Source organism: Rhincodon typus, chromosome 22 (genome assembly GCF_021869965.1).
Source record: "Rhincodon typus isolate 14 chromosome 22, sRhiTyp1.1, whole genome shotgun sequence".
In the NCBI taxonomy this organism is placed as follows: domain Eukaryota; kingdom Metazoa; phylum Chordata; class Chondrichthyes; order Orectolobiformes; family Rhincodontidae; genus Rhincodon; species Rhincodon typus.
Window position 1 is genome coordinate 45,159,268 of NC_063353.1, and position 15,547 is coordinate 45,174,814.

At 41.2% G+C, this 15,547-nt stretch overlaps 1 protein-coding gene across 9 annotated transcripts in view; it reads right to left on the minus strand.

The window, feature by feature from the left end:
* Nucleotides 1-15,547, minus strand: part of pfkfb3 (6-phosphofructo-2-kinase/fructose-2,6-biphosphatase 3) — a 99,306-nt gene that overhangs the window by 22,593 nt on the left and 61,166 nt on the right. For 7 of the 9 annotated variants that reach the window (XR_007264444.1, XR_007264445.1, XR_007264446.1 and 4 more), the window contains 2 exons: nucleotides 1,048-1,173; nucleotides 137-233 (listed from right to left, as the gene is read on the minus strand). Coding sequence is in view for 6 of the 9 variants with exons in the window: in XM_048610111.1 (XP_048466068.1) it covers nucleotides 137-233; nucleotides 1,048-1,173 (223 nt within the window). In the remaining 3 variants the exon portion in view is untranslated. Of the gene's footprint in view, nucleotides 1-136; nucleotides 234-1,047; nucleotides 1,174-9,291; nucleotides 9,627-15,547 lie in introns of those variants that run through there. The other 2 variants (XM_048610108.1, XM_048610113.1) reach the window with 1 other exon arrangement.

Below are 15,547 nucleotides of genomic sequence, written 5' to 3' on the forward strand. Positions count from 1 at the left end.
CTAACTTCAATTGGAGTGCACAGAAAGCATAGGCCCTCTGATATATTACAGATAGACAAAATGGTACAGTGCTAAAGAAATTCTATAAACGCTACTATTGCGGGTTACAAGTTAAGGTATGCACTAATTTACTCACTTTCTAATCTTCATTGCATCTTCATTGTCATGCCGGAAGAAATCATAAGAACGGTACCATTTTACAGCCTCTCGACGGTATTCTCCAACATTAAAGACTGTGTAAAGCAAGGACAGAGTATTATTAGTATGGCCCATCTGAAGAGTAAGTTGAAGAGTTTACAACTGCTGCTTTTACCCCGCTACATTTTATTCTCACCTCCTTGCTATTGCCATGTCAACAAAATGTTTTTTTTCTTGCTTCTTTTAAGTTCACGTGGCTTTGGTACACTTCACTAACATTAGTTCAGCTGTTTTTATGCAACACCAACTTTCTCTCAAGTTTAAAAATCTCTCTCACTGTGGATCATGCCCGACATTTAAAGTGGATAGACATTAATGGGTAGAATGAAATCCTTCTGTCCCACAGCGATGCTAGTGGCATCCCACTTTAAATTCTTCAAAACAACACAATCTCTCACAGTTTAAAATAGGAATAGAAAGTCTGAATTAAGTAAAAAAGGTACAAATACAGAATTGGGTTTCAAGTTGAAACACAGACACCTTTATTAGCCAGTCAAACTTTTCTTCCTTCCAATCACCACAACATGATGCCAGGAGATACTTACAACTTAAAAATATGGCCTTTATTTTAAAAAAAAACTTACAACTATTCTCTGCCTCCAGATTGGAAATTGAATAATAGGCAAGAATGCTGAAATCTCACAACAATGTTACATTCCATTCTATTGCCATTGCTTGCTAGTGGTTGATCTTTTCAAGACCCAGTAATTTCTTGCAACGTGACTGCTCACCGACAAGAAGAATCTAAATTAATATCATTACTCCCTTGCATGCACCAACTCAATTGCGTAATTCAAACCTTAAATTACACCCTTATTTCAACAGCACTTTTGTGGGTCATGTACTTGCCTTTAGTCGGGACTCCAATCCAGTTGAGGTAGCGAGTCAGTTTCTTAGCAATATAGGTCTTCCCTCGAGCTGGTAATCCCACCATCACAATCACAGTGGGGGAATTTGTCAGGTGGGGAACAGATGCTATCCAAGAGAGGAAAAAGAAACGGCATACACATCAGGAATGTATGTACAAAAGCAAAATGTAAAGTGCAGGTAGTGACAAATCCCTTTCCCACCATGGATTTGAGTTTTGTTTTCCCCTCGCACACCTTTAAAAATTTGCAGGTGTGTAGCAGACAGAATGGATCCCTGTATTGTGCTTGCAATGAGCTACAAAACAACTGGTAACAAAGATGCCACAGGGAGTGATAGGTCAAAGGGGATGGGTGCTCTTATGGCACATTGGTAGTGTCCCTACCTGTGAGGTTTAAGAGGGACAAGTCAGTCCCTTCTGTTCCGGAGGTGTGCAGTCATATCACTGACTAGGTGGATTATTTAGGTCAAAGGGGAAAAGGAACTCCTAGCATTTCAAACCAGTTACTCCATCATCAGTTCATCAAATGTTGCTGTTAAAAGCAACTGTATAGGAGGTACATAGACATTCTCTGCTGTCCAAGTTTGTTTCAGAAACATCAGCTAATAAAAGGCACAAGTGAAAACTAAAAACATCTTAAAACCACGATTTTCCCAGTAGGGTACTGTCTGTGTAGGTAGGTTTATATAACAAAAACACAGGCAGCCAAACTGATATAGCCACTGGTAATCTGAATAAACAGTGCCAACCACTGATCAGCCTAGCAAAACAATTGTGTGCACAAGTCTAGTAGGTCTGTGAATCAAGATGATCAATGTTGACCAACAGTTCTCAAAACACAGGGTTGGGATTAATCAAAATGTGCATTTTACTCTCAAGCAAACAGATATAATTTATTGGTTTTCTACACAAAAGGATTGGCTGAATAGAGGAAAGAAGATCAAATAAGTAACTTCCTTTAATTAAGGCAGTGGACAACTTAATACAGGCCCAAAAATATTCAGTGAATTAATAGCAAACTCTAATTGTCATGTCACATGCCAAGAGATGTAAAAGCCTTTGATCCTCAGTGTCTCAGTTTTTGTATCAGTTAAATAATTTAAAAAGAAGAGCTTGAGAAATCCCAGGACTGTTTAAAACAAAAAAAAACATTGTAATCTGTAAGCAAAAGAAAAAAAAATAGTGCTTGCCTCTAATCAATATTCTAACATGGAATATATTTGCATAACATGTAGAGGCAAAACATCAACGCAATAACAGCATCTCCAAACAGAAAAGCTACACAGATCGGCTCCACTATTTCCGTTGAATACAGGATACACACTTTCCTCCTTAAAACAAAATTAAGTTGGCTAAAATGGAACGAACCTACTAGCGATGGTGGAAAGGAGAACAAAAATTTGACGGGGTTTCTGGGCATTTAATTCACTTAAAACTACGAAGAAACACTTCGCAATTATCCACAAAACAAGACAAGACCCATTAAACTGCAACTAAATTGCGCTGTAATACATAGGGTGTAATCATATTACTTTGGATTTAAAAAGGATTAAATCATCAAACACATGAACATGCCCTTGTTATCTAGGACAACGGGAAATTATACCTGGGAGAGTCACCTTCAGCAGGCGCGTGAGTTTACTTTGGAGAAGGCGATTAAAACACAGACAAATGATCTAACTCCTAATCTATTAATATACCCTTTACACTTCAGACTAGCATCTTTTGGGGCTTGTTTGAACTAGACGATTGTGAACTGCCTTCCCTAGCAAGATCCTACTTTCAACTCAGACACGCAACTCTCCCAAATATCAATAATCTGAGGTGCTGTGTAAAATTAAAACAGTAAAACTATGGTGGGAGGCTTTATATTGAAAGGTCGACAGACTAATTTCCCAGTTAAAAAAATACCGAGGGCAAAACTCAGCAAGTCCACATTGGGAATTCTATTAGAATTAAGGAAAACCAGCTTGACAACAATTTTAAACTAAAATGGATTTTGAAATTACACTGGAGTGAGCAGCACTTTTTCGGCCCTAAAGCTTAAACAGTGTCAGGCTCCATTCATTTTCTGATAATGGTCCAATTCAGTTATAAATAATGCATCCACATAGTATCAAAAGTGCTGGCGTTGTACCTGAAAAGATGAAATGGGCAAGTAAAATGATGTGTTATCACAACCATGACCCACAGAAATAGGAAAAGTAGCTCTAGGTCACAAAACATTCAACCAAAAGTCGTGAGACAAATGTATAATTCTCCAGCATCTGCAGTTCCTACTATCTCTGATTCGATTTTAACCCCACTGCGAAGCTTCTTCTAAGGATGCCAGCCTCTCTGCTCCTATGATGCTGCTTGGCCTGCTGTGTTCATCCAGCCTTGCACCTTGTTGTCTCGGATTCTCCAGCATCTATCTCTATATCTATAGTTCCTACTATCTCTATTTAATGTCTCACTGTGTTAGTTGGCACAAAACCTCAAATCCATACATGTGGCTTGAGCCTTGCAATCGGCAAATACCATTTTTGTATTATGCCCTTACGACGGCTGGTTTGCAATACAGAGTGACACCAGTTGTGCAGGTTCAATACATTGGCCGACGTGACCATGAAGGTCCCTACCTTCTCAACCTCACCCTGTGCCTGAGGCATGGTGACTCTCAGATTAAACCACCATCAGACACCTCTGTCTAACGACAGCACAAACCTACTGGGACGGCGGTGACTTCATATTTACATCCTTTCATCGGTCTGATTGCCGACGTACAGAATCTAATACAAGGGTTCAAATCCTACAAGAAGCTCAACACAATGCACAGTATGTCTCAAGATTCAAAGCCACCTCAAAAAAAAAGTTATTCACCATTTCAAAAGCTTCAAACAGTCAGACTGAACAGCCAGTACTGTTGAGAAATGTTTGCAAATGCAATGCTAATCTCCTTTCTTGCAGGCAAAACTAGGAATTCAGGAACAGGACTAAGCCATTCGGTCCCTTCGGGCCAGCCACACCAATAAGCTCCTGGCTGATCAGTCATGGCCTCAACTCTACTTTCCTGCCGCAAACTCTCCTACTTAAAAATCAGACTCCTTCATTCATAAAAGGAGCTATTTACATCTGCCTTAAAAATATTCAATGACCTTACCTCCACCACTCTTAGTCATAAAGTCATACAGCACGGAAACAGACTCTTCAGTCCAACCAATCCATACCAACCATGTTCCCAAACTAAACCAATCCCACTTGTCTGTGCTTGACCCATATCCCTCCAAACCACTTCCACCATTGCCCTGCATTCTTCTCTACTTCCAAATATTTATCCAATTCTCTTCTGAAGGCCATTGAAAAAGGTGGTGATCACAGATTCAAAGTCATCCCAAACAATAAAGTTGGGAACACGTGGCTTGTATTAAACCCAAATGATTAAGAATGAGAGACAGGTCGAGATTCCCATTAGCTCAGATGCCAGCAATGTAACAAAAAGCAACTAAGTGGCATCATCCCAAGGATAGTTGGCACAAAAGGAGGTGTCGGCCAATGTGTTAAATTGCCAGCTAGTGCAAAGAGTGAAATTTCACTGCAGGGAGATGGACAACGTCCTGATTGTGGTTCACTATGTATAAAGAAGGGAACCGGGGTGTTGGATGATAACTGTCCCAATGTCCTGGAACTTTTTTTTTAAAATTGCTTTTGGTAGGTCTGAGAGGAATTTGATAGAAGCCCTCCCACCAGCAGTACTCTGCAAAGGAAGACCATATGACTGGCCAGATCAGGGGTGGGGGTGGGGCTCAGTGTGTACAAGTAACACCTCAACAGCATGGGTCATGCTTTGGTGTAGGTGAGCAATTGATACTTCACTACATGCAAATATAGAACCTCGTGCAAGATTTCCAATACATTACTTCCAGTAGTAATACTGAAACAGTGACAGGATCCCTCAAGAACAAAAACACCATAAACACTGCAAGTACGCGAGTGAGCAATAACCATAGAGTTTGTAGCACTGAATACTATTTACCTTTGAGTGAGTTTGAAATTCTCAGATCTACAAAGCTCAGGAATTAAAAATGTAAGACAATGGCAACTAATCACAAATAGACTGCAGACACTGTTTTCTGTGTCAACAATCTTTGTTGACACACATCAAGTACTCAGTACTTTAAAGTGACTGCAATTCTACACAACTATAACCCTGCTTTTGGGTTGTTGGGATGTAGGTTGGGGCAACCCGAGAACAGATGGACAAGGATGACAAATGGAGCTGTAGCATTACACATCCTATCCCATCCCCCCACAAAGACAGATCCATTTCCACTTAAACTGTAATAGATGCCTTGGAAGTTTGCAAAGTGTTTGGAAAGCTCTCTCAAAATGACCCGTGCAACTGTACATTTGAATAGAGTGCATGTTTACCTACTGAGGCATAGGATTACTTGTAATATTGAAGAGCTATATGGGGTGGGGAGGAGGGATTATTAATCAGTAAGCTATTAAATCGAGAAACTCAGCTAAAAATGTTCAGTGGACCCGGGCCCAAATCCCACCACTGATTGTGGAATTTTAATACAATAAAAATATCTGGAATTAAGAATCTACTAAAGACCATGAAACCATTGTTGATTGTTGGGAAAACCCATCTAGCTCACTAGTGTCCTTTCAGGAAGAAAATTACCATCCTTACCTGGTCTGGCATACATGTGACTACCGTCCCACAGCAATGTGGTTGACTTTCAACTGGCCTCAGATGCCCTAGCAATCCACTCAATTGCTACAAAGTCAAAGACCTACAGCACATGGACAGCAGTGGTTCAAAGCAACAATAAAAATTGGCCAACCAGCAACCCCACTATCCGATGATTGAAGAAAAGAACAGAATGAAGCCCTGATGTTAGCTGCAAACATCAAGATCTGAAGAAGACATACTGGGCGAACATTTATAAAAAAAAAAATCTTGTATACTGATCCACATTATTGTAGCAGCATCTAACTGACAGGGTAGCTTTAGATTGCCAAGTCATTCACAGAACGTTCGAAGGAACAGATCAGATTTGTGTTTCAAACTGCAAAGTTGTCATTCATACTACTGACTGAATTATTCTGGGTGGGTCCTGAGGTTGTGAAAGGCACTATATAAATGCAAGCCTTTCTTTCTCACTCTCTAGAAAACCTTTTTCCAAGCAGCATTCAACTAGGGAGGAGGAGGAGAGCTGAATGAATCCATTTATTCAATAGTAGAGGCAGCGTCAGCTGAAGTTTTGTGTTGCCACAACAACAACCACTCTTTCAATCCACGGCAGTGCTATTTGAATTTCTAAAAGTTCAATCAACTGACTGCAGGCAAATTCTGCAGTAAAACCTCAAACCTTAAACAAGACAGTGGACAAATAAATGGAAATAAAACCTGCCACAATAGTCAAAGTAGCACCTTATGCAAAAATAAATATTTAGCTGAAATACGTTATCTGGTTAACAATCATGATCCAAAGCTGGAAGGAGGAAGTTGTCTCTTTGCAAAGACCATATTATAGATCCTTCACTTCAGAGGTAGGTACTCTGGGAATGACAAGTGATTTTGTAACTCAGACCTTATCCAGCCTAATAAATGAAAGACAGATTTTTTTGACCAGTTTAACTGAAAACACAGCAAGATGTCCAATTTTTAAGGAAATGACAACATTGAAGTTACAATTACATTCAAATTACAGACAGATAACCTCAGAGAAAGCAGTCAAGCACTTTAGACCATAAGAGATAGGAGGTCAATTCTCAACTCCACTTTCTTACCTTTTCACCCCACAGCCCTTGATTTCATTACTGATTAAAAATCTGTACCATAGCCTGAATATACTTCATGACCCAGCCTCGACAGCCCTGAGGTAAACAATTCCACAGACTGATCACTCTGAAGAAATTCCTCTTCATCTGTTTTAAAAAGCGTGACCCTTTAGTTTGGAGATTATGCCCTTTGGTCCTAGACTCTCCCACAAGGGAGAAACAACCTTTCCCCGTCTAGCCTGTCAAGTCCCGTCAGAATCTTGGGCATTTCAATATGGTCACCTCATTCTTCTAAACCTCAGACAGGTGAGGAGGAATTTCTTCTCGGAGGATGGTGGTTCCATGAAATTCTTTACCACAGAGGGCTGTCGAAGCTGGGTCATTAAGCATATCCAAGACAGAGGTAGATTTTAAACCAGTTAGGGAATCAGAAGGTTATGCAGGTAAGACAGGTGAAGTGGAGAATTATTAGATCAGCCAGGGTGGCTCAGAGGTTAGCACTACTGCCTCACAGCGTCAGGGACTTGGGTTCAATTCTACCTTCAGGTGACTGTGTGTGGACATTCCCCGCCTCCTCCGCCTCCCCTCCCCAAATGTCTGTTTGGGTTTCCTCTGGGTGCTCTGGTTTCGTCCAACAGCATGCAGGCTAAGTGGATTAGCCATGGGAAATGCAAGGATATAGGATGGAGGTGGGTCTGGGTGGGATGGTCTTCGGAGGGGTGGTGTGAACTTGATGGGCCAAAAGGCCTACTCCCGAGTAGGAATTCTAATGATTGCATTGAATTTCATTCCATGGACAGATTTCTGTTTCTATATTTAATAGGTGCTGTAGCATATCTCGTGTACAGGGTAAGATGTTGACACAAAGAACTTGTGTTTGGTCCATCTAAGTTCAGCTCGGATTTTAAACCGCTTTCTTTCAGACAAGTCTCTGAATAGGAGCCGGGTAAACTGCAGAGTGGGGAAGCAGGCAGACAGATTGATGTAATGACTACCACTCCCACATGGAGATAGCAAACCAGAGGCCCCACCTCTCTCTCTCACTCTAACATACACAGGCACAGGTTCAGCTCAGAGCCGGCTACACTGAAACTGAAAGTTCCGGCGACTTTCGGAAATTTCTTAACCATGATCTATGTAATTCTGGGAGAAAATCACATGGTCCAGGCACATCAAAAAAATCTTCTTTTCAAAAGTCTTAAATAATCTAATCTAAATAATACAAAAAATGTCTCAGCGCCTAAAATTCACTTGGAATATTTCAACAACTCCTGTATGAACCATCTGGCACATTGTCAAGAAAAACGAGAATCTAATTTTAGTCGAAACATTCATTCTACAAGCACATACTAAATTATATATAATATTGTATACATGCATATATACCATACACACCTTCAACACTATATATATATCCACTTGTACAAGGAACGCAAAAATAAAACAAAGAACTGCAGGTGCTGAAGATCTGAAACAAAGGAGGCAGAAATTGCTGGAGAAACTCGGCAGGTCTGCCAGCACCTGTGGAGAGAAAGCAGAGTTTTGCGTCCGATGAGTCTTCATCAGTTGTTTTTTTTCCCTCACAGTTGCAGCCAGACCTGCTGAGTTTCTCCAGCAATTTCTGCGCAAGGAATGAGTTTGATTGGGGTTTAATGTGACAATGTCATTAACAGCCCTCTGATTTGAGAGAGAGAGAGCAGGGTACTGAAATACAGCCAGCTTCACACAGCATTGAGATTACCGTGTCCTTAAATAATCCGGCAGCACTGCAGTTCCCACAAGCAGTCACGTGTATAGCTCAAAAGATCTTTTTAATATTTTCCGGAGAGAGAGAGAGAGAGAGTGTGTGTCCGGAGTGAATCAGCTGCTAAAGCCAGAGAGGAATTCATTCAATGTTTCATCTCCATTTGAAATATGTGGGAGAAAGCTGACTTTACACAACAAAAAGCTACTGCCTTTCCCTGAGGCAGGGCACCGGCTCACACACAGGCAGGGAGGTCCGGGAACACTGGTTCCCATGCCCGGGTTGCCTGCTGTCCTCACAAACCTGAAACCGAGACACTCAGAGATAGTAGGACCTGCCGATGCTGGAGAACCTGACATAACAAGGTGTAGAGCTGGATGAACACAGCAGGCCACGCAGCATCAGAGGAGCAGGAAGGCTGATGTTTCAGGGCTAGACCCTTCTTCAGAAATAACCCTAATCCTAACCATTTCTGATGAAGGGTCTCGGCCCGAAACGTCAGCCTTCCTGCTCCCCTGATGCTACTTGGCCTGCTGTGTTCATCCAGCTCTACACCTTGTTGTATCAGCGAGACGCGCAGAATGGGTGACTCGCTCTGCATTCCCTTCCCCAACCACAACCACTACTACTACCACCAACACAGTGGTGGGGGGGGTGGGATACCCAGACCCCTCGGCCCTTTCTTAAAAAAAAATTATCAGACACTCACGTCGGGTCAGCAACGCCGGCCGCTCATCCTTATAAGGGATCCAGATTTTCTGCATCGGGTTCCGCGTTAACTCCCTGGGCATTGTGCTGGCGGGGGCCAAGGATGGAGAAAGGGAGGAAACAGGATTTGTTCCCTGTAGAAGGGGCTGTGCTCTGCCGGGGGTGGGGAACTGGATGGATGGATGAATGAATGAATGAATGAATGAATGAATGGATGGATGGATGGAATAAGTAGCACAGAGGGGCAGGGTGCAGGGCGGCCGGACCGTGCTAGGGAAGCCGGTTCCCCAATGCTCCGCAATGCTGCACTTAGCTAACACCCGCGGAGCTGAGCTGTAGCTGCAAACTCGTGAGAGTGACTCAGTACCGGGCCGGCTCTTTTAACCCAATCACCGGCTCCCCAACACGTCATCCACCCACCCCCAGCCAATGAGGGAACGGCATGCAAATCACCGGCACGTAACCCCGCCCGCCCCGGCTGCCGATTGGCCCGTTGCTTTGAGCTGGCCCCCCCAATCAGCGAGGGGAAGGGCGCCTCCCCTTTTCTTGAAAGCATCTCAGGCTGGCGAATCAAGTAGATCACCTCGACACGCAAGAGGCAGATTCTAAAATAGGTCGAAATATGACTGAGAAAAGGGGATCTATACTCAGAAAGATACTTACTCAGAAAACATATGGCCACAAGGAAGAAGGGGATATACCCAGAGGGGAATACAATGGAATGTTATCTCTGGGAAAAGAGAATATAGCCAGAGAGGACAAAGGGGGAAAACCCAGAAAAAAATTACTTACAAAAATATATAGCCAAAGGAATAAAGAAATATACCCAGAGGAGTAAAGAAATATACACAGTGGAATAAAAAAAATACCCAGAAGAAAATGTATGCTCAGAAAATTACATGTCCAGAGGAATAAAAAACAAAAAAAGGAAAATGTTCACAGGGAAAAAAGAATATATATCCAGAAGAAAACTATTATATGTCCATCTGAGAAAGAATATATCCAGATAAAGTATATATTTATGTAAAATATACAACCAGAGGTAAAATGAATATACCCAGAGCAAAAAATATTCGTACCAAAATAGGAAGAAGGGAACTCACAAGAAACATACCAAGAAAGAATAAAGCAAGAAATTATACACCCAAAATATATATACTCAGAGGGAAAAAGAACATACTTCAACAAGAAAAAAATCCTTGAGAAACAATAACACACTCAGAAAAAAAAACATACACCCAGATGAAAAAGGGACATACCCAGAAAAATACATCCAGAGACAAAACAGTATATTTTAAAACAAGAAAGCCTTTTCTGATATGTGGTCTAGACGGAACAACTGAAGAATAAATTCAGATAGAAGAATGTAGAAACTTTTTGCAAACCTGCATTAGTTCCACAATTGTTTTATCTAACCTGACAAATACATGCCATTGCTTCACTTTAATCGACACTGAAAAAACGACAAGCTTGCAGAATGCTAATAAAGATGTCTTATGTTGATGCGAAGGTGATTTTTCGTCTTTTGTTCCGAATGACCTTAAATTTCGAGGATGCTAGTGAATAGGAATTCTTTCAGATCGTTTTCTTTGTCCTCATTGTTCAGTCGCAGAGCAAACAATGGGATTAAAAGTCTGCTTTTATGGAATTCTCCCAAACAGTGTAACTTGATAAAAGTAAACTAGTTTAACGCAACTATAAAGAATTACTTCATTTAACTTGTATTAACACCGAAGAATTTTAATTCCTTTTTTAAAAATATTTCCAAAAAATACAAAATAAATGACATTTTCTAGCAGCAAATTTATTTATCATCCACTTGAAAGAAGCAATCTATCCATTTTTTTTAAAAATCCACAGAGATTTTCATAAAGCACACTTTCTTTTCATTTTGTGTCTAAATTAAGATGTTTCTTTGTGCTGTGCAATGCGTTAGTAATTCAATCGTGTAGACTATTCTAAGGGAGATTTAAAAAAAAATCCTCTGGACTAGATTCGGAATGAGGGATGGGGGGATCCCTAGGCACGTTCCTCACGTACTGAGCATCACACAAAGCCCTTGCTCTCTCCTCCCTCTCTTCACTCAGTGACTCGGCCGGCACATGAGCACCTCAGTGAGTATTTCCAGTCCTACAGAACTGCAGTATACAAAAAAAATAACTCCGTTGTGGTTCACAACTCTCCCTCATTACGTTTACATCGCATCAGGTGTTTTATCCAAACATCCATCCTGGTGTTACTTTATTGCTGAAGGAGTCTTATTCCCTTAAAACTGTACCAACAGATGTGTGTGTGCATCCAAAAATTAGAATGAAAACTTATCTGTCTTGATCTGAACAAAGCTACACTCAGTGAGCATTTATGAGGGTGTCTCCTAAGTACCGTGATGTTCAAATGGTCCGTGCAATTCTGTCTTCACTTAGATCTAACGGTTCAAAAAGTGCCCCGAACCAGCCCTTCTGACTGAGTGAATACGTGGGCAATCTGCATTTATTGTGGAATGTATTCACTCTCTCCGCCCTTTTATCGTTATCAATGGGTGCTGCAACAGAAGGATCAATTGATTAGTCTGGCATCATTCACGGTTGTAAGTAAAAAGATACGATGGTGAAAATCCTAAACAAACTCGGAGGGCGCTAGAGAAACTCAGCAGGTCTGGCAGCATCTGTGCAGAGAGATGAAGAGTTAACATTTCCCCCTCGCTTATGAGCCCATCATCTCCTTTTGTCACAACAGAAATTGCTGGAGAAACTCAGCAGGTCTGTGCAGAGAGAAACAGCGTGATATCCTTTTTCTCATTTTGGTACAGGCTTTGCTCAGTGCACTGACTCCTCGGGACCAGCAGTGTCGGGGATGCTAGTGGTTCGCTAGCTCCCTCTGTAAAGATACTCACAGAATCACACCAACACACAAACTCCTGTCACCCACCCCACGCCGGGCGCCGAAACCAGCCTGAGATCGTTCTCCGGGCCACAACATCAAAACAAAAACTGCAATATCACTGTCCTATTTGAACTGGAAGTAGAACTGGCAAGTCTTCCTAACCATTTGGCTTTGAGAAGAAACAGTGCCTTTGTATCAGAATGAGCCCTCATGCTAATCTTATCTAATCGCCAAGTCAATACAAACATTATTAACATCAGGAGGCTTGCACTGAGAGAGCTGAAGTCAAAGTGTAGTGCTCCCATCATCCAAACCCCTTCAAGCCCCACTCTCATCTCAGACCAGGGTTTAGACCTTGGGAAATATATCACTGTTCCTTCAGTGTCCATGGGTCAAAATCTAGGTATTCCCTCCTCAACCACTTGTTTGGTCTACCTACACTGAGTGGACTGCAATGATTCAAGAAGGCAGCTCACGGTCATCTTCCGTAAGGTAAGCAGGAATGGGCCTTAAATGAAAACAACAAATGCTGGAGATCACAGCAGGTCACCTCAGTTCTGATGAAGAGTCATCTAGACTTGAAACGTTAGCTTGCTCTCTCTCCATGGATGCTGTATGACCTGCTGTAATCTCCAGCACTTGTTGTTTTCAGTTTAGATTCCAGCATCTGCTCTTATGATGATCATTAAACACTGGCTCAGCCAGTGACATCCATATCCCCTGAAAGAATGAATGAACAAAAGGAGTAGCAGGACCAGAGGCTTTTAGGGTCAGTAATGTGGCTTGTGGGATTCACTGGCTGGCCAGTATTTATTAGCCATACCTAGATGCCCTTGAGGAGGGGGTGGTGAGCTGCCTTCTTGAATTGCTGCAGTCTACATGCTATAGCTTGACCCACAATGCCCTTAGGGAGGGAATTCCAGGATTTTGACTCAGCAACAGCGAAGGCGATATGTTTCCACGTCAGAATAGTGAGTGACTTGGAGGGGAATTTGCAGGTGATGGTATTCCCATGTATCTGTTGCTCTCCTCCCTTTAGATAGAAGTGGTTGTCGGTTTGTAAGGTTCTGTCGAAGGACCCTTAAGTGAATTTCTGCAGTGCATCTTGTAGGTAATACACGTTGCTGCTACTGAGTGTCGGTGGTGGAGGGAGCAGATGTTTGTTGGGGGGATGTGGTGCCAATCAAGCGGGCTGCTTTGTCCTGGATTGTATCAAGTTTCTTGAGTGTAACCCATTTAGGTTAAATGTAGAGGTAAAGTCGACAGATTAAATATATGCAATTGAACTATGAGACCAATCTCAACAAGAGGAATAAAGGCATCATTGGGGTGAGTATACAGGTAAACATTTGAATGAAATTAAACAGGTAGGAAGTAAGATAAGATAAGATTATTTAATTAGCATAGACACTAAAACCAATTTGATAACCTATCATACAATTACAATTGGCATTGAATTAATTATTCAAATCCAGAGGTTGCATAAGAACATTAAAGGATTTTGAAACTTTCACTAAACTGGATACAGCTGATGAATGCATGGAGAGATAATGCAAAAGACAGGCCTTTGGATTTTTAGGACCAGTGGGGCCAGTTTTCAGGAAATAGGTCCTATATTGGTAAGGCAGATCCCACCTGAATAGAGGTAAGAACAAATTCATCTAGACTCAAAACGTTAGCATGCGCTTTCTCCATGGATGCTATCTGATCCGCTGTGATTTCCAGTATTGGTTGTTCCCACCTGAACGGAGCCAGAAACAATGTCCACATGGAGTGATTTGTTAGTGTAACTAGGGAGGATTTACGTTAAATTAACAGGATTTGGGGAACAAGACTTGGGAGAGAAAGATAACAATACAAGTAATACAAGGTCAGAGAACGAATAAACATAATAAGCTCTAAATTAGCTTTCCAGTAGATATAACTCACCTTCTGACACCCCAAAGTCAGTCCAGGATCTACAAGGCACAAGTTTGACAAACAATGGAATACTCCCCACTTGCCTGGATGGGTCATGTTCCAACAACACTCAAGAAGCTTGACACCATTCAGGACAAATCTAATCCCAGCTGATGTTATTACTGGACAAGTCAGATCCCAGACTAAAATCTGGCTTGTTTTGTTTTCTAATAAGTGATAACCTGTTCCTTCATTCATCACATAACTAAGCTGAAACTTTCTCAGCTTTGAAAAGCAACTCCCCAGGGGTTTAACCAAACAGTTCTGGTTCCTCCCTTTCTCAGGAGCAATTATTACACATCCAGCTTCTGCCAAGACTTCTGCAGACTTCCTAACTAAAACACAAAAGCTGTTTTTTAGAACTATGGGTGTTTCTTTTAAGCCCCAAAAAATCCAAAATATTCTATCTGGAAGCTTAAATCACTACACTGTTTGCTTTGTTTCCTTATAAAATTTTCCAATTTCAATAAATCTTATTGCTGTTCAGAAAGTCTCTCTCTGATACCGTGTTTTAAAAGAAGTCACTATGGCTATGGAAATATTTACAAGTCAATCATTAAACTCATATGCTGCGAGTTCAAAATTTAAAAATCCAAATTTAATGATGTTTATATATATGAATCACACAAAGTAGCCCATTTGATTGGCAACACATCCATAAACATTCACTCCCCTCATCATCAACAATGTGTACCATCTACAATAAGTTCTGGGGATATTCACCAATGCTTCTCAGACAGCACCTTCCAAATCCATAACCACTGCCATGTAGAAGGACAAGGACAGCAGATACATGGGAACACCACCTGCTGCAAGTTCCCCTCCAAGCCATTCACCATCCAGATCTGGAATCATATCACCACTCTTTCAATGTCACTGGATCAAAGTCCTGGAACGCTCTCCCTATTGCCATTGTAGGCCTACCTACAATTAATGGACAGCTGCAAATGAAAAAAGCAGCTCACAACCACCTTCCCAGTGGCAGGTAGAATTAGAATTAGAAATAGGTTTATTGTCCTGTGTACTCAAGTTACAAAAGAACAGGTGTACAGTGAAAAGTGTACAATGTCATCAACACACGCACTATCTTAGGTAGCTAGGTAAAAATCTTAGGTACAAAATATACAGAAAATAAAGAAATAAAGTTGTACTACATTACAGATATACATTGTATAAATTAGGAAAATAACAAATAAAGCTGAAAAGATAGACATTATAGTCTTTCTTACAGTTTTACCATAGAGATGGGCAATTAACGCTAGTCCAGCCAGCAATGCCCACACCCTCTGAATAAATAAAAAACATGAATGTTTTGAGTGTGGTAAATCGGGTTGAGGAGTTATGGGTGCAGAAAATATGATGTCATGACAATAGTGAAGATTTAGCTTAAATGTTCAGGAAAGATAGGGATGGAA